The sequence below is a fragment of the Uloborus diversus genome, chromosome 4 (genome assembly GCF_026930045.1).
Source record: "Uloborus diversus isolate 005 chromosome 4, Udiv.v.3.1, whole genome shotgun sequence".
NCBI classification, from domain to species: Eukaryota; Metazoa; Arthropoda; class Arachnida; order Araneae; family Uloboridae; genus Uloborus; species Uloborus diversus.
Window position 1 is genome coordinate 54,642,414 of NC_072734.1, and position 23,164 is coordinate 54,665,577.

At 34.4% G+C, this 23,164-nt stretch overlaps 1 protein-coding gene across 1 annotated transcript; it reads left to right on the forward strand.

Moving 5' to 3' along the window:
* Positions 1 to 12,478: 12,478 nt before the first annotated feature.
* LOC129219697 (neutral phospholipase A2 3-like) lies at positions 12,479 to 22,934 on the forward strand. Its single transcript, XM_054853980.1, has 4 exons — positions 12,479 to 12,610; positions 18,025 to 18,178; positions 21,051 to 21,178; positions 22,303 to 22,934. Exons 1-4 carry the CDS (start codon positions 12,538 to 12,540, stop codon positions 22,458 to 22,460), a joined length of 513 nt encoding a protein of 170 aa, XP_054709955.1. The 5' UTR covers positions 12,479 to 12,537; the 3' UTR covers positions 22,461 to 22,934.
* The last annotated feature ends 230 nt before the right edge of the window (positions 22,935 to 23,164 follow it).

A 23,164-nucleotide genomic window follows, 5' to 3' on the forward strand; every position in this document is an offset into this window, starting at 1 on the left:
AATATATGGAAGAGTTTTACCCTTATCAGTTAATCGAAAACCAAAGAATAATTGATGCAAACAATGGAATCCTGCTATTCGTACACAAATCGTTTTAGAAGGCATTTCGAATGGCGATTTTTACGAATGGCGAATAGTTTTTTTAAAAAATATAATGCAAATTGTATCAATGTGTTCCAGACCACAGATATTTTCTTATTTAAGCCTATGAAAAATAATAAATACACAGTACTGCACATGAAATATATAAATAAAATTCAACTGCACTTTGCTTGTACTTAGATGAGCTGAGAGCTTAAATAGCGACACGTTTGCCTCTTGTGGCTAAATGCCGCTCTCTTCCTATGTCTGCTATAATGAAGTAGAGTGTTTTGCTTCTTGATTGTAGATTAGCCGAATTAATAAGAAGCCATCAAGAAGCAAAACACGCTTCATCATAGAAGACATAGGAAGGAAGCATCGTTTAGCTCCAAGATGACGGACGTGTCGCTACTTATTCTACGATTTAGGGTTTTAGATGGCATAAGTAGAATGTGAAGAGGAGGAAGGAATATTTTGATGTTACTGTTTGGAAGGGGAGTCACCTCACCTTCTAAAAAAAAGTCAGATGTAAGTCCTTCAGGTGTTTTCTCTCTTTCATGTGCTATTTCCTTTATCTGTTTTTTGCACAAAAAGAATCTTGGGATCCATTCTCTAAAAATCCAGGCAGGCATATAATGGATCCCAATAAAGCAGTAAGTTACAGTCCCTAAACCAGGGCTAAGACAGAACAACATCCAATGCGTCTGCTTTTAACCAAAACCATTGTCGTTGAACATTTCGATGCCCCTTTTGACCACAGCAGTGTCACGATGCCATTTTCCCACCACTCTCTGTGCTTTCTCCCAATAGTAGCACAGCCCTTTAATTTCAGCGCTGAAAATGCTTCTCTTACTACTTTCTTCTTCATCTGAATAATGTTGACGTAACTGTTTGAAAGTGGAGTCATCTTCCATAATGACATCAGCTGGAATTCCTTCAGGTGTTTTCTCTCTTTTAATTGTTATTTCTTTTATCTGTGTTTTTGAACTAGAAGAAACTTGGTCTTGGAATTCTTCCTTTAAAACCTATCCAACATTGTCTGTCTTTGACAAAAAGCATTATTGTTGAACAATTTGCTGCTCGTGTTGAACACAGCAGTGTTACGAAGACATTTTCCCACTTCTCTGTGTTTTCTCACAGTAGGTAACACAGTCCTTTAATTTCTGCACCGAAAATGCTTCTCTTACTACTTTCTTCTTTTTCTGAAGATAGTTCTTCAACCCTTCAACCCCTTTTTTTTCTATTCCCTGTGCAGTTCTTGGAGTTCTTCAATTGCCTGCTCATCTCTGTGTCACAATAATCATTAAGAATTAAATCTTGAAGTTTATTGAATGCACGTTAATAAAAAAAGAAGAGATAGATAACGGAAGAAAGAAACTTCTTCTATATTTAATTTCTCATGAATTTAAATATTTGTATATTTATTTTTTTCTTTACATACTCAAACGATAACTATAGCAGCTGCAAACCTAACCTGGCAGCGTCGTAATATTGCGATTAAGATTTACATAGCCTTCACAATGTTGCCAGGTTAGGTTTGCCCGAGCTATAAACAGCCTGAATTATTTTACTCCTTTGCTTATTGCATCAATACAATAATTGGCAGTCTTTGAACTACAAATAGTGAGTTGTGTAAGCGTATTTATTTCATTATTGTAGTTTAAGATTTCTTCGGATTATTTTTAACACTTTTAGCAATATCCGTTAAGAGCTTCTTAAAACTTCTGAATCTTCGTTTTTTCAATAATAAAAACAGTAATAATAATAATAATAATAATAATAATAATAATAATAATAATAATAATAATAATAATAATAATAATTATTATTATTATTATTATTTTTTTTTTATTTTTATTATTTATGCAATCAAGATTGATTATTGATTTTACTTTGCGGCTGTTTGACGATAATTTTATTCGCTTTGTCATTGGTAGATAGTGAATCACATCATCCATTGCTGTGGTAAGTGGACTTTTAACTAAGGTGATGTGTTGCTTACCTAAGGTGCTTAGATACAGTAATTATGCTTTTCATGTTTATTTTGTCTGCTTAAAAAAAAAAAAAACATAGAATTTTTCAAAAAGATGTCACAAATGTTTAACAGTACCTCTGATTTAATATTACAACTGCGCACATTTTTTGCAATATGTATTATTTTCATTATGTTAGCTATATAGCTTCATGTGTTATGCTATAGCTTTAAAAAATGTCGTAAAGTTTGGAGATCGGTAGTATGCAAATTTATCACTTTTAGAAACATGGGGTAGTTGACATTCTATCCCAAAGAAAAGGAAAAAAAAAGAAATAAATAAATGACACTGTTTTAAAACCTGGTTGCAATTTTTGATTGCGAAAACTTTCATTTGCAAGAAACAAATTAATTTTGTCTGTTGTTAGTGTTTAGATTTTGTAATAAAATATGTTTACTTTTGCTCGACTATATGTGTCCATACATGTCATAATCATATAATTTTTCTTTTATGTCAACATAATTCACCATTAAATAATTATATGCATACACACTGTTCTTGGTCAATAGTCAAATTATTGTACGCATGATTTTTTTTTTTTTTGCGATAATATTTTTATGACACAGTTTGAGGGGAGTTTCTATTTTATGCATTTAGTAATTTTTCATATTAATGTTAACATATTGGTGCCACAGCGTAGAAAAATTTTGAACCACAGTCACGTTGTCGCGTGCTTAAGTGTAGGACCCATGCCATTAGTTTTGCCATTGAGATTTTTTTATTATTATTTTTTCACTTCAAAAGAGTACGCGATCTTGCATTTTTATATCCACATACGAGTTGCTTCTAGAAAGGAAATTGACATGATGTTTCTTAAAAATATGTTTTTAGTGTGTAAAGAAACCAAAAATTGCGATAACGCCCCTATATGCGTCCCCTAACAGCATTTTAGTGGCGTATTTCACGCCACTAAAATGCTGTTACGCCGTGTAAAGTTTGGAACGAGCATTTTCAAGCAGGGATTTTGCAATTTTTGTTTGTATGATTTAGGCATTAAAATATCTAGTTTGTTTTGCTTTATTTTTTAGAAATGACCTTAGTTTCCTGTAGGAAAACCACACTGGCATATAGCCTTACACCAGAACACGATAATTAATTATTAACCAAAAAAAAAAGAAAGAAAGAAAAGGAAAAACATTCATCACGGATAGGAGAGAGAGAGAGCCGCATCACAGCTAAACTGCATTTTTTAATCACTTATTTCATAATTTACTTCGATATTTATTTCAGTAATCATCGATAATATTTATTACGTAACTAACATATAAACAAAACAAACAAGCTGCTACTCATCTCCGAAAAAATACGTTTTTTTTAAATTTATTTATTTATTTATTTTACGTTTATTGCCTGTATTTTGACATTTAGTCTTAGAATTTTGGAAAATATGGTATCAACTATCCCCTGTGCATTGTTTTGAAATCTTCTATGAAAGGAGAAAACCGATAGAGAAAATTTCATGTAGCTCCTGCAAACAGCAACTCTAGCGAAATGGAGAAGTAGGAATTTGCGATACTAGATTATTTTGATTTAGATACATAAGCGATTAGATCAGGGTTTCAAGAGCTGAGCATTCTCAGCCAAAACGAAGTTGATCGCGCTTTTCGGGAGACGACAAAAAAGCGCGATATAACTGATGGGTAACTTCATCTAATATTCAATTGGTTGGACCCCTCTCCACAAATCTAAAATTTCATACATCTACAATTCCGTGCCGGCCCCCCTCAAGGGACGGGCCCGTACTTACCGACTAGGCTGTCATGCCCTCTCGTCGGCTCTATGTGCATTTACCATGAATCATTAGTTTAGTGAGTTGCAGTCGGATGACTATTTAAACAAAAACAACCAAAGAAAGTTTTCTTATCCACTTTTTTTCCGTGCTAGTATGTATGCTCTGCTCAATGTGACCGTTTTTTTTTTTTTTTTTTTTCTGTGGCCTCTCTAAAGCAAAATCCACTTCATGAAATCGATCGAAATTCCGTACGCATATGAACCCTCATGTGCATTAGGGTGGTTCAAAAATACATGAAAAAAAAAGGTTCTCCTAGATACCAGGACACCCCCAATATTTTTAGACTTGTGGATAGCAATATACTGGAAGAATTTTAGCTTCCTATTTCAACTGAATGAGGGTGTTCAACCCCCTCCCCCAAGCTTCATCAGTGTGTGGAGAGAGTTAAAAATACATTGAAATGAGAAAACAACGCTACATATTATAACATACACGAGTATTATGCATATACATAGCAATAAAATGATTATTTACAAAAAGAAAAAGAAAAACAGCTGGGGAAATTTAATGTTTCTAAATTTGTGACATTTTCTATGGTATGGCTAACGTTAAATTGAGGGGTCTGTCTCAAAATTTGAGTAAGAAGCTAAAACTTTTTCAGGATAATCTCTACATAGTATAAAATGAAGTCCCCAAAAAGCGTCTGTTTGTTTGAACTCGCAAAACTCGAGAACTACCCGGCCGATTTTGCTGAAATTTACACAATTTGTTCCTTTAAGTCCTGAGAAGGTTTGCAGACCAGTTCGAAAACAATTCGATGAATAGTTCTTTTTTTAATTCCAATTTAGGCCCGATTTTCACATAAATTCCAGAATATGGGGGTGAAAAATTACTTGCAATTAGTAATATCGTTGGAAAGGGAAGAATTTTCCGCGTTCTACTCAATTTGTTCCAACGCTCTAACTTAATTGCGGCGGGAGTTATTGACGTTTTTAGCTCGAATTTGTTTAGGCTTAGCTGAAATTTAGGCGCTACTTTCTTCATTAAATTATCAATAAAAAGTGAAGGAATCGACCTACAGTTTTCTTTTTGACAGCATTGGATAGAGCTGCTTTTTTTACTCCAGATCTAACTCGACCTATGGTCGATAGTTAAACTCTCTATCTCCATTAGAAAAAAAGTTACAAGCGAATTAAATGAAGTTCAAAAATCTGTTCTCTATTCAAGTTTTTAAACATTTTATTTTGCGTTTCCACGGTAACGCTTTTTGAATCCATTATTTCCATCTTTCTCATTTTCAGTTCTGAAACTTATTTGATTTTGTGTTTCCATGGTTACGCTTTTTAAATCCATCTTTCTTATTTTATTTTAATTTCTTAAAAGTATTTTAATATCTGTCGTCATTGTTTGGAGGGGAAATTTTGCATACTGATTTTTTTTCTTTTATTTATGCCTGATTGTTGAATATACGTCACTTGACACAATTTTTGTTTTCAAAATAGACCGGGCAAAGCCCGGCAACGCAGCCAGTACTATTACTAAGTCTAAAAAAATTAGGGAGTGTCCCGGACTCTAGCTGGAAAAAAAGTTTTGTTGAATCACCTTAATGTGCATTGATGACCATTAGTTTTTTTATGCCAATTCTTCCAAGGAGGATGGAGCAACCGAACGTTTTCTTCGCCATGGGTGCCTGCTATATCTCAGAAAATAACTGGCGAAATCAAACTAAATTTGGTCTATATGTTGACCGTGCAGATTCAATTTTGGTGCCAATAGCTCAAAGGGGGGTTGAGCAATCGAATGTTTTTCACGCTACTTGTGACTGCTATATCTCGAGGGGTAAGAATTGAATCAAACAAAAATTGATCGACAGGCACATTTAAGACCCAGGTAGCACAAACCATCGGATTTACGTTGGAGAAAGGTTGAAAATGCATCGTAATGGTTGGAAATATGTTTTGGTTAGATATTGGTTTTTTCATACGCTCATCCGATCATTTGAAGCATCGGAAGATGGTTTGAAACCAACCTATATCCGACTAAACGTATTCCCAACTTATTTCTAACCTTCAAACCTGTTTCACATTTACGCCCATTTATTGTAAGCTGGTTGCTGATTTGCGCGTCCTGCGAAGCGTGCGTAATGCGTCCCATAAGTCCCCCCCCCCCCCGCCTCTGCAGTCTTGTTGAGATCCATGACTTGAAAAAGGGGTGAGGGAGGAGGGAGTGCGCCAGGGGCATAGCCATTTTCTTTTTCATTCCAGGGTCACATACACATTCACACGTGTCGTACTTGCTCACGGCGAGTGTCGTTCAATCTCACAAGTACTAAAGTCTTCCAAAGTAATTCAATTCATTTTTCCAACTATTTTTCTTTCTTTCAATAAATTTAAAACTAAGATAAAACATTGTTTTTTTTTTTTTTTTTTTTTTGGTATGTGTGTGTTTGATTATTAAATGCATTCTACTTTTATTTGTTTTCCAAGCACGACAAATGATTTTGGCTGTGCAGGCCTAGATTTTTCTTCTTTCAAACTGCTAAAATTTTTCCTACAAATTCATTTTGGCAGGAGGTTTTAGGAAGAGGTTGTTTCTAGGGGAATTTTATCTTTTTTTTTGGGGGGGGGGGAGGGAGGGGTCTTCGATGAATCGAAATTCTTGAAATTTTTGCTCATTCGAACTGATTTTCTTTTTTTGATAGATGCTTTAACTAGTTTTTTTTAGAGAATTTTGTGAATGCTTTGAATTCGTTTTAGAATTTCATGTTGTTCCTTTGTTTAACTTTGGTAATTTTAAACGCACAATACATGTGCAATTTACCATAGAAATAAAATTGTGTCTTTGCATGAACTTTTCTCGTTGATGGATAAAATACATTAAAATTCCTTCCCTAATACTAAAATGAAAAAAAAAAAGTCAATGAACATGAATTTTTTAATGAAATGGGAGAGTATAATAGTTCGACAAAACAATAAAATAAGTAGTTTTCATGATATTCAAGTTTAACCCACGTCATTTTAATTGTTATGAAGATTCTAACTGAATGTGTATGCGTATGTTTTTTTTATTTTTTATTTTTATTTATTTATTTTTTTTAATTCTTATTTCAGGTCAAAGCAAAATTGAACCTTCAAACAAGCTAGGTTATTTTTCATGACAGAATTTTAAACTCAAAGATTTTATTCTGTCTTAAGAATAACCTTGCTGGTAATTAATATTTCCTGAAAAAGAAAAAAGAAACTAATGTATGCTTATGAAGATAATTTTCGAGTAATTATTCAGAAAAATAAAAGGTAAGAATTATAAATATCTTAATTTTTGTTCATATTTTATTGAAACGTTTGTAAATGATAGGGAAATGATAAATTGCATTTTTTTTTTAAAGCATTTTTACTCTTTGAAACAATATATTGATGTAATGAGTGAAAATAGTAAAAACTTTAAATGAAACAGGTTTGAGAGCAATCAGAGGTAGCAATAAAGGTTATGATGTCACAAAGGGCAAAAAGTCACATAAATTATAGATACTATACATGATGCAACTATTTCTCTACTATATTTTAATTTATTTTAGCATATAAGAATTTCCATGCTTCAGCATATTTTTTTAATTTTTAGTATTTCTATTTCTACGCTTGTAAAATAATAATGATTTGATATATATTTGGTAAAGTATATTGATTTGATGAGGGAAAATAATAAAAAATTCAAATGAAATAGGCTGGAAAGCAATCTGAGGTAGCACACTATTAAGGTTGCGCATATTAAATTTCAATAACATTGGGAAATAGTTACTTAAATGTTGATTTTTCATCAGAATAGCGTCGGAAAATAATCAGTCTAACGTTGCAGCTAATGTTGGAAAATTGTTGGATAAGCGTCGAAATTTATATTGGGATAATGTTAAGAAGTGTTGTTTAACTGTTGTAATTTACATTGGAACAACGTTTGGAATTGGTTGGTTCACCGTTGCATTTTACGTAGGAACAGCGCTGGAAAAATGTTGAGATAACGTTGGAAACCAATCGTTGGATAACCGTTTTCCGACGGTGCACTTTAACGTATGTTCTAACGTAAGAGGCCGACATAAGTCTAACGTAATAAGCTAACGTTGGCCGAATGTTCGTGTGCTAGCTGGGGAAGGTACAACGACCATAGACATTGGAACCGGTTCGCTCTCGCTCACTTAACTAGATGGATCAGCCTACCGAAGTTCGGAGGGGAAAGTGATTCTCCCTAGGAGTAGACTCGACTGCCATTGTGAGGGCAAATATATTGGTGATTGAACAGCATTTGCTTCGTTTCTCAGCGTTTTTCAGGTGGATGAAACTCAATCATGCCGACTTCGTGTTCAGCATTTAAGAGCCATTGTCTGTAAGGATCAGGCAGGTTGTGATTGTTGACATTTTTAATTTTCTTTATTTTTGCAAATGTTGTTCCTTATCATAAATGTAATATTTGTGCAAAATATGTGCTTTGTCTGCCTTACCGTTTTTGGGAAATTAAATTTTTAATTTTTTTTTACTATATTCAATGCCAATTTTCTCAAAGCGCCTTCATGATGACACCAACGTTTTCGCCTAAATTTCTAGCTACACTTGCATACATCAAAAATATGTAATAAAATTGGTGTCACTATAAGGGCGCCAGAAGATATTGGAACTTATATGTGTTAAATTTTACAAAAATGCAAATGTTTAAAATCTAACTACTACTCTCGCCCTCATAGCAGAGATCTGAAACTAATTAAGTTTGATAACCAACATGTTTGTCTAACATATGAACTAAAAATTCGGTGTCAATCCTATTACTTTCGGAAATATAATCGTTCATAATTAGTATGTTATGGAGTTATTTAAAAAAAAAAAGACTTTTTTAATTCGAATAACTTTTTGCACGGTTTGTTTTAAACTTTAATATAAAATTACAGTAGTGATACCTGAAATAATATGTTTCTAATGCTTTTTATTAAAAAAAAAAGCTTTATAAAAAGCATCAGAAACACAGTAAATCGATATAGGTACAGATGGACGTATTGTGTAATGTGCATTATAGGCTAAAATAGTCGTACTAATATTCATATTTTTTCAACCATACTAATTTTTTATCTGTTATTTATATTAAAAATGCAACTATTTTACATAATGTCTTAAATAGTGATGAACACAATGTATTATATAGCGAGCACTCAGAATCTGAAACATAATTTCAGGATGACGTAGACTAAAACAAAGAAAACATAAAAATCAAATCACCCAGTTTCAGAAAGACGGTCATCTCTTATTGATATCTGGTAATTTTGTAGCATTAAAGCTTGGGAAAACATGGTATCCCGGAGAAATAGTAGAAGTTGACCATTTGCTAATCTGAATACAACTAGCTCCCTCATAGCAGAGATCTGAAACTAATTAAGTTTGATAACCAACACGTTTGTCTAACATTTAAACTAATTAAATTAGTGTCACTCCTACTACTTTTAGAAATATAATCATTCGAAGTTAGTATGTTGTGATGCATTTTTTTTCATTTATTACTATTTTTTTAAATTTTTTTTATTTGTTTATTTATGTATTTTGTTAACTTAATCTTATCACACCCAGATAGTGTTTTGACCATATTTATTTTTAATTTATTACAAAGAAGCAACGTTTAACATAAACAGCTTTGGGCAGTAAGAGCGTCTTTATCTTGAATAGAAAATGCTCGTTTTAATATAGGTACAGGTGGATCTATTGTGCATAATATGTTTAGATTATCATACCAATACTCGCCTTTTTTCCGGTCAAATAAATTTATTTATTCCAATCCTTCTTGCCATGCATTTGACCTTTACTTTCAAATGGTCAACTTCTACTATTTCTCCGGGATACCATGTTTTCCCAAGCTTTAGTGCTACAAAATTACCAGATATCAATAAGAGATGACCGTCTTTCTGAAACTGGGTGATTTCATTTTTATGATTTCTTTGTTTTAGTCTACGTCATCCTGAAATTATGTTTCAGATTCTGAATGCTCGCTATATAATGCATTATGTTCATCACTATTTAAAACATTATGTTATAAATAGTTGCATTTTTAATACAAATAACAGATAAAAAATTAGTATGGTTGAAAAAATATGAATATTATTACGACTATTTTAGCTTATAATGCACATTACACAATACGTCCTTCTGCACCTATATCGATTTACTGTGTTTCTAATGCTTTTTATAAAACTTTTTTTTATAAAAAGCATTAGAAACATATTACTTTAGGTGTCACTACTGTAATTTTATATTAAAGTTTAAAACAAACCGTGCAAAAAGCCATTCGAATCAAAAAAGTCTTTTTTTAAATAACTCCATCATACTAGTTTCGAATGATTATATTTCCGAAAGTAATAGGAGTGACACCGATTTTTTTTTAGTTCATATGTTAGACGAACATGTTGGTTATCAAACTTAAATAGTTTCTGATCTCTGCTATGAGGGCGAGAGTAGTAGTTAGATTTTAAACATTTGCATTTTTGCGAAATTTATCGCATAAATGTTCCAATATCTTCTGGCGCCCTTATAGTGACACCAATTTTATTACATATTTTTGATGTATGCAAGTGTGAATTTATGTAAAAACGTTGGTGTCATCATGAAGGCGCTTTCAGAAAATTGGCATTGAATGTAGTAAAAAAATTCATTTTCGGTAATTTTTAAACGGAGTTTGTGTTCGTCGCCCTCGTAGTGACACCGATTTGACAGCTGTAATAGTATCTAAGAAGACCATATAATAGTATAGAATTTTAAAATCCATGTCATTATAGGGGCACTTAAAGTAACAAAAACTTTAAAATCTGCAAATTTGAAAAACACGTAAAAATGTGCCACGCCCCTAAATTTAAAAATTTAATTTCCCAAAAACGATAAGGCAGACAAAGCTCATATTTTGCACAAACATTACATTCATAATAAGGAACAACATATGTGAAAATAAGAAAATTAAAAAATGTTGGATTGCGGAAAACGAACCGATAGTAAGCTTATGTGATGCGCGGTGGAAAGTGCTTGCCCTTCTAATGGCGGACGATGGTTGGTTGAAAAGGAATCACTTTTCTACCACAGGATGATCCATCTAGTTAAGAGAGCGCGAGCGAACCGGTTTCCATGTCTATGACAACGACTGATTCGATTTCGGAGCTTATAGCTCAAAAGGAGATGTTGCAATCGAACATCCTTTCTATTTCATTGCGAATGCTCTACCTCAAGAAGTATCGCTATGTTCTAAATGAAATTTTGGAATAAAAAATTAACCTACACAGAACGAGGCGCTTATTTAATTTTAATGTTAATCGGTCCAAGCCATCATTTGCTCGAATTAAAATAGTTTAATTAATGCTACGATGTGAAAGATAATTCATATTAAAATGTCGTGTGATCGAGAAATTGTTTCAAGAAATTTAATTGTTGGAATATATTAGGAAAAATCTCAATAATTTTAAATTTTTATATGTTGCCATCTTTTACTTGTTAGCAAATAAAATGTTTGTAATCATCGAAAATTCACGAACTTTTAAATTGAACACCTCCTCACTTCTTACAGCTACAATGAAAATAAAAACATGTTTTTAAATGTAATTTTATTTTATTTATTGATTAATGATTTTATTCGCACGTAAATACTGCCGTGCTATGAGCAAAAGTGGTATCTGCAGATGAGTTCAAAACAAGAAATTGTGTTATAAATAACACAATAATAATATAATAAAAAAATACTTCCTTTTGACAAACGACCATAAAACATTGTATTTGTATGTGTGACAAAGAACCACTTGGTGATCGTAACTCAATTTTGATAAAAAGTGCAGATACCGGCTTTCGTGATTAGCACGGCAAAATAGTTGTCGAGATATAAAACGAAAATTAATAAAACGCATCTAAAATCCAAGATAACGGCGCAAGTGTCCCCTACTTCCGGCAATATTTTGATAGGCAGTCTGGAAAAAACATATTCATCAAATCATAATCATGTACACAGATTTTGTTTTATTCAAAAAACTGATGGGGTCGAAATCTGCAGCGGAGTCTTACATTATATATAAATGTTGAAACGTTTAAAATCGGATTAAAAAAAAGAAATAGATTTCATTTCGACAATTTTCAAATCATGACAACCACATTCGACATTTTATTTGAAGTTAGAATTATTCTTTTCAGATGGGAAGGCGGAATCTGATTTTTTTTCCTTTCTTTCGAATGACATCATTAAGTTTAAAAATAAAATTCTGCAATACGTATTGAATAACTTGGAGGTTATCAGTTACAGTTACGCAACATTAACATGCCTGCGAAATTATACTGCTTTCTTTGTGAATTGAAACCACCGAAATGTCTTCACTTTCCCTGTTACAACCTTGAATGTTTGATGTAAAACTCCAAGTAACAATATTCTTTCTCTCGCGGAGAGTATCAATGATGTTCTTGAGATTATTCTAAGTTTCGTATTTTACGGTCGTTTGTTCCAAAAGAATGCCGAGACAGAGCTTTAATGTCACCGCGTGCATTATTTGGAAGAATTTTAATTATAAGCAAACAGGTGCATAAAAATGCGGATTGAGAGTTCTGCTGACAGCGCTCTCCACGCTGATCAATACCGGTGACGCAAGGCGCGATTCGAACGCACGCGCAGACGACATATTTACCTGAAAAAGGAACTGAAATGTCGGCCGTCGGGATGTTTTTGGGAATGCTCCTTTTGATCATCCCTTTCGGAAACGCAGCCGATGGGGGAGGTAAATATCTATTTATGTATCTTATTATATTTCTGAAGAATAATATTTTTTGACTAAAAGTGAAGAACAAAAGCAAAGAAATGATTGGCAGCTAGGTAGTGATAGTTAATCGAAAACTATCAGCTATATAGTAACGTAACCAGTGGTTTCCCATTCAAAACTTTTCATTCACTCTACGATAAATTTAAATTTAAATGATAGATAAAACTATAATGTTTGAGCAACTATGATCCTCAATTTCTCGGTTTTTAACTGTCTCACTCATATTTTAATAGTACAGTGAAATCCCGTAACAGAGAGCTACAGGCTAAAATGTTTTTCGATGTAACGGGTATCTTGTTGTAATGAAATTCAAGCAATGTAATGAAAATTAAATCGGGGAGGAAAATTTATTTCGTTGAAACGGATATCTCGTTGTATTTTGATTCGTTGTATGGAGATTTCGCCATATTACTTTATCTGTTGGCATAAAATTGACAAATAACTGGTAAAGTATTTATAGTTTTTGAAAATTTAGAATTAATAACAGGCTTGCGATGAAAAAAATACAAGGGAATTTATGAAGGAACTGTATTTTTTGGCTCTGATTTCAGAAAAAAATAACACACATTTCTATTACGTCACGTTTTCTTGAAAAATTCAATTTTACTTGGATTTTCATGCACATTAAATTCGGCATTTTTTTAGGCATAATTGCAATTTTTTAATGCCAGAATGTCTCTTTCTTAGTGATGTTCCCATCCATTTTTTTGAGGGTATACTCCCATTAATCAATTACGCACAATATGTGTATGCGATCATATACGCAATATGTCATTATATGAAGTTTTTTGAAGCTTGAGGGTATACGCTACATGTCTTAAAAAATATTTGAGGGTATACGACGTATATGGAGTATACCCTACGGGAACACCACTGCCTTTTCTATTACGTGTACTAATTTGTGCAGTGTACATACCCGTATTTTATCATTCGGCAAAATTTGGAGTACCGTTCTGCTAATTGAGATTTTCCGTTCTCCCAAAAATTTCAGTTGAAGGCGCCCCTGGTTGAACTTTGTGATCAGGGTCTTTCAAAATATGCTGAATTGCTGCAGATCGTAGGAAAACTTATTAGACAACGCAACTTCTTTTCAGGAATTAAGAAAAGGGTTTTGTTAATTACTTGAAGAAGAGGAGAACCTAATCTAGTGTTCTGGTGTTCCGACTGATCAGCAATTTTAATAGCATAATATAAAGATGAATGGAAACTGCGTTTGGATTAATCGAAGGAGTCTGAGAGCTGTCCTTCTTTACCACGGAAGCCAGTATGCGTCTGTACTAGTTAGACACTCGGTACATTTAGAAGAAAATTATAAAAACCTGGCTCTCATCCTCAACAAAATCAAATAGTGGATCACAGTTGGATCATTTTTGGTGATTTAAAAGTTATCGATATGCTTCTTGGTTTTTCATTTCATTTGTGTGTCAATTTTTCTGCCGTCCGGTGTCGGTCCGACGGACCACGGTTGAGAATCGCTCAGGTACGCAACTCCGTAGCGGCAACCATTGGCCAACATTCATTGAACGCGGAAAGTTTGGCGAATCTCGAAAGTAAACGGGGAACAGTTGTTAGCGTTACATAAAAGAAAGACATTTTGCACTCATCGATTAAAATTTGCAGGTTTTTTTTTTTTTTTTTTTTTGAAGCTTTTAGTGAGCATTTTCATATTTAAATTTTACTCAGGACTTTCTTTTATTTTTTCATAGTTTTCTTTTCAAAAACCTGCCCGTTTACTGGGTACTCTCGTTTGACAATAGAATCGGTTTCTCGTTGTGTATCTATGTATTAAATGCTACATCGATGGGGCACCCCTGTAAGAAGAACCCGATTAAAATATCAAGGGGCGCTAAACCAAATATTTTTTTGGGGCCCCCAGTAGTCAAAACTTGAGTTTTAGCTATTAGATGAAACGTACGAGTATATGAGAGTCCTTAAAGAGTAGGGAGGCCCTAGGCTACGGCCTAGTTGGTCTGTTCCAGGGCTTCCCAAACTTTATAGCCAGCGGACCCCTTTCGCAGGCCAATATTTAGAGCGGACACCGAAAAAAAAAAGTTCTTGGGGACTGTCCATAAATCATGTCACACTTTTTTTCAACATGCTTGACCCCTCCCTCATTTGTCACAAAGTACCATACTTCACCGTACCCCCTCTCTTCTCCTTGTAACATGTCACGTTATTTTTCATAAGCATATATTATTATAAAAATACGTGATGTCCCTCTCGTTACCCTCTCCCTTCCCTTAGCGCAAACTAAAGCAACTTTCCAAGCCCCCTCCCCCTCAAAGCAAGACATCATTTGTGGATACAGCCTTGGTAGGTAGTTTGCAATGCATAACTTTATTTACAAACTCTGAAGTACAAAAATCAAATTGATTAGACAGAAATAAATTAGTAACAAAACAATGACAATTTAAAATTGAATACCAAATTAATGGGAAAAGCGAAGTTGGTTTATTTGGCACAATTTTACTACACACCTTGGGATTAGTTTTTGACTGCTAGAGTCGAATATCAGGTTCAGATTCTTGACAGCTTCGGTATTTAGTTTTTGATACTTTTTGAGCACTTTTTGAACTCGGACACTTGTCCCCTTTTTTTGGAACATTTTAAAGCACACTTTGCAACTGCTTTCAAAACGTTTCTGAGAACACTTTTCCAGTGGCGTTTATATGTTTTTATTTTGGAGGTGGCCCATATAACGAAGATTAGCTTCTTTCCCCCTTTTTTTTGTAATTACAATTTTTTTGAGGAAGGAGGTACAGTGCCCTGAACTTCCCATCCTTGAAGAGGTGGGACAAGGAACTATCACCCAATGGTGCAACCAAAATATTGTCTTCTTTAAAAAAATCTCGCCCCCCCTCCATCAGAACTTCTGATGGGGGGTCCGGAGGTTCACCCCCGGAATTTCTTGGAATCATTGTCCAAAGAACGCAGTTTTAGACTGTCTCTGGTGATGCTACAGGGAGTAAAGAATCGGAGAGCCTTCTGCGGAAATTTTTCAAACTTGAAGTTCTAAAAACGCAATTTCAGACTAACTTCGATGATGTTATGGGCAGGACGGTTCTGGGGCTCTCCCCGAAAAATGTTTTGGAATTGGAGTCCTAAAAAACGAAGTTTTAAAGCGATATTCAGTGATACCAGGTGGAGGGATTTAAACGCTCTCCACATTAAACTTTTTGATATTGTAGTTTTTTCAATTTCAGATTTCATAAGGGAGCAGTCGGAACCTCTTCCGAAATTTTTTCGAAATTGAAGTCTTACAAGCGTGACTGTGGATCATATTTGGTAACGTTAGGGGTTCGGCCATTTTTCAAAATTGAAGCTCCATTAAAGCAATCTTAAACGATTTTCGATGCTTTCAGAAGGCAAGGCGTTTAGTAATTGTCTTCCGGAAATTTTTCAGCATTGAAGCTCTGAAAACGAGGTTTCAAAAGCTCTTTGCTGGTTTTAGGGGGGAGAGAGCTTGTAAAGATTTTCTCATTGAGGACTTTCTTATTTTTTTGGCCGACAAGAAAAAATCGAAAAAAAGGAGGGGGATAAAAGAAATAGGAAGTGTTGGACGTAATTACTTGATCAATAGTCAGCAACTTATGATTTTCTTATTTTAAGGTTCTTTTCAAAAGCAATTCAGTTGTTTTTCTCAACATTAGGCAACCTTTGGAAAGGTACGATTTCGAGAGTTTCCCCCAGAAAAGGGTAACACGCAATTTCAGGTTATCTTTGGAGACGTTTAGAGTTAAGGAGTGGTTTTAGAGATCTTCCTCCAAATTTTTTCAAAATTGAAACCTTAAAAGCACAATTGCAGACTGTTTTTGGTATTAACCTTAGTGAAAGGGTGTTGATTCAGGAACCCCCTAATGAAATGTTTTGAAGTTGATGTCCGAAAAGCGCCTAAATAAATGCGTTTTTAGGACATCAATTTCGATTTTTACTCCAAACGAACAACTAAAACTAACTGTAAATTTCTTGTAGGGGACGAAAGTGAAGAAGAGAAACATTTTGAAGACCCTTCTTTTTAGACTGACTAGGAAGAAAAAAAGGGAGAGGGGTGAAAGAAAGAGAGGGGGACTTAATTTGCTAAGCAATAATCTGAATCTATTAAACATTTTTAATTTAAAGATATTTTTTCCCCCAACTTTATTTGTTTTTCTTCTTGTTAAAACAACTTCGCTCTACCAAGACGCGAAATTTTCTTGAGCAAGGGGTACGAATCCCTTGACCCCTTCTGAACCCCATTGCCTCGTTGCCTGGTGCCTTCTAACGCAGTGTTCCCAAGTTTAACGATTTGCGCAACCTTTGAAGAATTATAATTTTATCACGGCACAGTTTTAAAAACATGTTGTTACTATGGACACTTCGCGGCACTCCTCACCTCTTCTTTTGCGGCACCCAGTTCGAAAATCTCTGATCTAACGTATTGTAATTATTATTAGCACTATCATATTTATTCTTTTTTTTTTTTTTTTTGTTTTTTGTAGCTGAAATTTTGGAAAATATTTGTGAACAACTAAAACCAAAAATAACTACATTTATTTAATTTTTTTTCCAGATTTTGGAGGGGGCTCGGGCCCCTTCAGCCCCTCCCTTATATACGCCCTTACACTTTTTAGAACTTTTATTTAGCTCAGCAGATGGTTTTACAACTTGAGAACGAACACATTTGAAAACATTTTTGGAACACTGACTCTTCGATATGCCTCTTCTTTTAAAACACATTGTAGCTCAGTTTTGGTATATTTTTTAATTAATGAACCACTCCTTTGATTATACCAATAGTTTTTGCTGTTAATTTTACCGCAATATCGTGGGGTAAAATGAATAGTTGTCTGCAATGGACGATCTTTGACCAGGGAAGGCCTCCTTTTTTCTGGCATTCTCGATATCAAAAAAAAAAAAAGCGATTCATTGTACAAAATTTCTAGTAGTGTTATGTTGAGACATTCTGCTGATAGAAAGGTACGTTAATTATATTTGTTAGAAAGAAAGCAATGTTTTCACTTTCTTTTTAACGGAGCAAATTCAAAACACATTTTCTGAATGAAAGTCTTCCAAACATGTTTCCAATGTGTACTGGGAATTTGCAGTGTGATGGCTGCATGATCTAACCGCATTGTGTATCGAGATGTCAGGATGTAGTGTTTAAAGGATAACCTTCGAAGTTGAAAATTTTGGATTTCAAATATGAGCATTATTAAAATGTCGTTTCCGTGTTTCAAACATTTTTTCCCCAAAACTGTGGCGGACCCACTACTAACGCTTTGCGAACCCCCAAAGGGTATGCGGACCATAGTTTGGGAAGCCCTGGTCTATTCAGTAATCAGGCCCTTCCTGTAAGAGATAACTCACAGGATACAGGAATTTTCTATTTTTAGGAGGAGCGTTTGTTGATAAGCGACAGAGACGCAGCATCATGAACCTCAACTCCATGGTCCAAAGCGCCACAGGACATTCGGGCACGGACTTCGTGGGTTACGGAAACTGGTGTGGACTTGGGGGCTCTGGAGAACCTGTAGATCAGATCGACGGGTAAGTGATTGATAGCATTCTGTAACCATACCTTTTGAAACTTCACATTTTGATCGAAATGAAATTTCAGGTTGTTATCTATGCCCCATACACGAGAAGTATTTGAGGAAGTAAACAAAATAACGAGACAAACTTGGTAACACCATTGTCTGTTTGGCGCACTGAATAGATTATTGCCGATTTACTAAAAGAACTAATGTAGTTCAGATTTTGATGACTTATTCTTTTAATGTGGTTTTGAGGACATTCACTGCAATCTGACTTGAAAAATCAAAAACACCACTCAATTATGTTAATGAAAAATGATGTAGATGAGAACAAACTTCTACTCAACAAAATTTCGAATGAAATGGGATCTGAACAAAGCTTGAATGTTGAACAGTTTGGTGTTAAGCAGGAAAAACTACTACTTTTTTTGCTTAAAAATCGTTGTTTTTCTTAACCCTCATTAAGGTACAAACTGCCGATTTTGCTGAAACTTTGCAAATCACTTTTTATAGTCCATTGCAAGGGCGCCCATACAGGGGGCAAGAGGGGGCTCGAGCCCCCCCCCCTTAGAAATTAGAACTTCCTTGATTTTAGTACTTTTTCTTTGCAAAAATGTAAAAACATTTCTTCTCCAGCCATTAATGAATAAGTTATTTAAAATGTCAAATTTTAATGACTCTAATCTGTCCTGAAATTGGTTTCCATGGGGAAAATATCCTGCTAAGTTACGATTAAAATATCTGAGCCTTTTTTTACCCATTTACCTTGTGCAAGTGGTTGAAAAAAAAAGAAAAAATAACCAATGTTGCATTCATGAAAAATTTTCTTCTAAAATTTGAACCTAATTTCTATATTAATCACCCATTCATTAAAGTTGACTTTTTTAAACTTCTTCTATATCTAAAATGTAGAGAAAAGTATTGATTACTGAGTTTTTTCGAATTTAGAGTTTTGCAGTTTGCCGAACCTATTTCGATCGTTTCTTGAAAGTGTCTCGGTGGTGTGTGTCGGTTTGCCTGTATGAATGTGTGTATATGAACAATTGTTTGTGGCCACTTTATCTTAAAGTGTCCGCATGGAAAAGAACAAGAAAAGGGCAAAGGGATGAGCAATCTCGCACCATGCGCAGACAGCCTTGGCCTAGGTTCACGCCTCAACGGCGAACATTTGCGTTGTAGCACAGAGCGGATACAGAGGATTAAGGGGGGGGGGGAATAGGGCATGACCACCCCCTTAATGATCCAAATATTGCCTAAAGCTGCGTTTTTTAAACTTAAATTTCAAAAATTTTGCCTGAAACATACTATTTGAACCAGAAAATAGCACTTACCTCACCCCCTTCTTGACCCTTTCCAAAATTAAAAACTAGATCCGCCCTCATATTTAGGGCAAATTTTTTTATTTTTGTTGTTCATTCATAGTTACACTAAAAGAAATATAACTTCTTAAAAGGAACAAATTAATAAAAACACGATTAATTTTCCGTGGAAGGTGAAAAGAAGAAAGTGATTTGTGAAAGTACTACTTGTTAAATCAATTTTCCCAAGGGAGAACTTCTCTTCGGAAGTTATGTACCCCGTTGGCCCCTGTAGTCGGTATCTACCGGAGTTGTGGATGAAAAGTTTCATACCTACTGCTTTCTCTAGAAGGTCACGGGCCTTATAATAAGGGGTGGCTGGAAGTATCCTGCTGTGAGAGCGGAAAGGACCGGAAGCTACATCCGGAGGAAGCCAGGTAGACTGCTCTTTAACCACGCGAACTACGTGTCTTTCCTCTTTTCAATCTCGAAAAATTCCTTTTTTTTAATTTATTTATAAGAGACAAAACAGTCAAAGAAAAATGGAATGCTAGACATAGATATTATTTCAAAAAGTGTTCCAGACGCCAACTGATTACAATATATTAGAATTCATTGTGAGGAATGAAAATACTCATTATGGTTTTGAACGTTTGATTTGAGACGTAGCAAAAGACTGAATTGACTTTAGATCGTTTTCTTTCACTGCAATACACTGACCCTCTCATGACTGGCTGATACGACACGTAGGGATGTTTCTTGTATGGAAACATGCAAGACCTTCATCCCACACTTTCCACCAAGCTCAAAGAAACTTTGAACATTTTAAACTTATTATTTTTTGATAATCATCATCATCATTATTATTACTATTATCATCATCATCATTATCGCCATCGTCGTCACCGTCATCATTATCATCATTATTATTATTTTATTATCATTGTCATCACAATTATTTCTTCTTTTATTCTTATTCTTTCTTTCTTCCCAATCGAAAGTTTTACTTTCGATTAGAATTCCTTGCATGTGGAGAAACAACTTATTTTCGCCTCTGCGCGTGCTAGAGAGAAGCACATGCTTATCTGGCAACTTAGGTATAAAGACTCTAATATAGTGAGATTCTTGAATTATGGAGCACTAATGAAGCCAGAATATTCTTCAGTGGAAAGGGGCATAAAATCATTGAATGTATGCGCATTGGCCTGTTCGGAAATGTCAATATGGCTTAAAACCAATTATTCTGGAGGGTCAACTCCTAAAAGTACCTCTCTCGTTGTGTCCTTGTGGAGAGGGGGGATGAAGTTCAGGTAGTCTTCGAAAGCTCATTAAATTATTGATAAATAATGTGTAATAAACAAATTAAAATGATATTTTGTAATGGTTTTCTATAAAGTCTATAATTTTTAGGGATCCCCAAGGTGGGAGCTTTAGGTCGCACCTTGGAGACCTCATAGACCTATTGGTAAATCAGGCTCTGGCCATTACAAAAGCTAATTATAGTAAAAAAACCCTTTTATTGGCTAGGTTTTTGTCTTACACTTTGATCTCTCACTATTGCAGTTCAATATTTCTTGTTGTAATTAGGTGTTGTCAGCTGCATGACTTCTGCTACAACTTTACAACTCGTATCCCCTGTCGTAAGTTCGGCGAAAAAAGCGTCTATCAACTGGAGTATAAGTGGAGCACATCAGAAGACGGAGTAACTATTTGTGGTAAATATATATACTTTATTGGAGCTATCTTTTTGTTCCGTCCGCTTCAAAAACCCGTATATCTTTAATAAGAATCTTGCAATTTTAAAAGCAAATCTGTTCAAAACTTAAATCAATTGAACTTCATCTCATATTTCCCCTTTGTTTTGAAGGGATAGTAAGTATTTATTTAATCACCAATCTGTGCTTTGAGCGAGTTTGAAACTTAAAATTTACATTTGAGGCAGTGAGAAGCAAAGGGATGTAAGTGGCAAAATTTAAAAAATGGAGATAACCAGTACAAATGGTAGGAGAACTCTTTCTCTGTCTTGGGCCAAGTGATAGTACTAGTAGCAATGGTAAAAGGGCTGCTGTACAGCATGATTTAGAAAAAAAAAAAAAAAAACAATGAAAGCCTACCTAGGAAGTTATCTTTATGCGCGTTTAACTCAAAACTTGAAAATGTCCACTTACACTCCTTTGCTTCTCACTGCCTCATTTGATGCAAAATTGATAAAGGTGCACATGCATGAAGTTTCTTGCGCACGGCGGCCTTAGATCTGATGTTCTTTATTCCCTTATTTAACTGGCACACCCCACTGATCTGCCTACCTAGTTCTATAATCTAAATTTTCTAGGAGCTGTTTTACTTGTTCTACATTTTTTACAATCCCCATAACTTTGAGATCATCAGCAATTCATGTTACTAGAAGTACTTTCATGAATGGCATTCATAAAAATAATAAACAGAAGGGGAGAGATGTTTCCCGTTGACAAGAAATAAAAAGTGGGGAGAGTAAAGCCTTTTATTCTTGAAGCAAAGATCCTAAGTTACATGGTAGCATTTGAAGTAAAGTATTGAAAGAAATGAGGTTTCCTTCATTAGTTTTACGCAAAACGTGTCTTCCATTCGTCGTAGTTGAATCACGTGGCTTGGGATTTTTTCTTCCTTTTTTGGGACCTTAGCCAGTAATTGGACTTCCTCCCCTCTGGTAACTAATTCCTGCTGTACGGTTTTTCCTCTCCCCTATTATAGCTAATGGATTCTTTCAATCCTTCATTCCTCTGAATTCATCTAACCGAAGCCATAATGTCAATATACCAACTGCTGTTCACTTGTTGAGCATTTGCTGTTTCTTTTCCAGACGAAGAATCTGACCAATGCAAGCGAACCATCTGTATGTGTGACACCATTTTGACCCACTGTCTGAAGAAGAACATGAAATTCTACGACGAAAAAAATCTGCACAAACAGTCCCTCCTCGAACTTCTCCAGGAAGCCGAGTGGCTTTCGGAGCGCTAAGATACCTCTTCAGCTATTTTTGAATCTGGTGGAAAATCTATTTTCTCAAACCCTGTTCCCCTACTGGTGTGATTGTGAAAGAATCGGGCCGATGAAACACTTTATTTGTTTAATTACTTTCTGAAGGTGATGAAAATATTTTTTATCACGTTCGTTTTGTTTAACACCTATTTATAATTTTCTTTATGAAAAGATTTGTGTTCATGGCTATTGTTACGAAGGTAAAACTTACCATAACTCTTCATTATTTATTTATTTATTTATTTGAGGAATTATCATTGTGACATATTTATTTGACACCATTTTGTAATTAGTATCATCTCATTATTTATTTATTTAATGAAAAGAGAGAGAAAGGTAACTTACTGAAATTGGTGAGTAACTGTAACTGTTTTTCTTGTCAATGAAATGCTTGTGATTTTATTTGAGGTTAAGTTTCCATTCTAGTCAACATCTTCCAAAGTACAATCATAAATTAAGGCATAAAACTAAATATGATTCATATAACGTGATATGTGATATTATTTATGTGCCTAATGTTTTATTAGGACTTTTGTAGTTGATTCAATCGTTTGCCAACTGTATAGCAAACTTGATTGTCTTGTAAACATTTTTGAAATTATAGAAATTATTTGCCTTCACAAAGATGCTAATCGTGATAGATTTAAAGAAATCTAAAATACATTATTATCAGCGCAATTTAA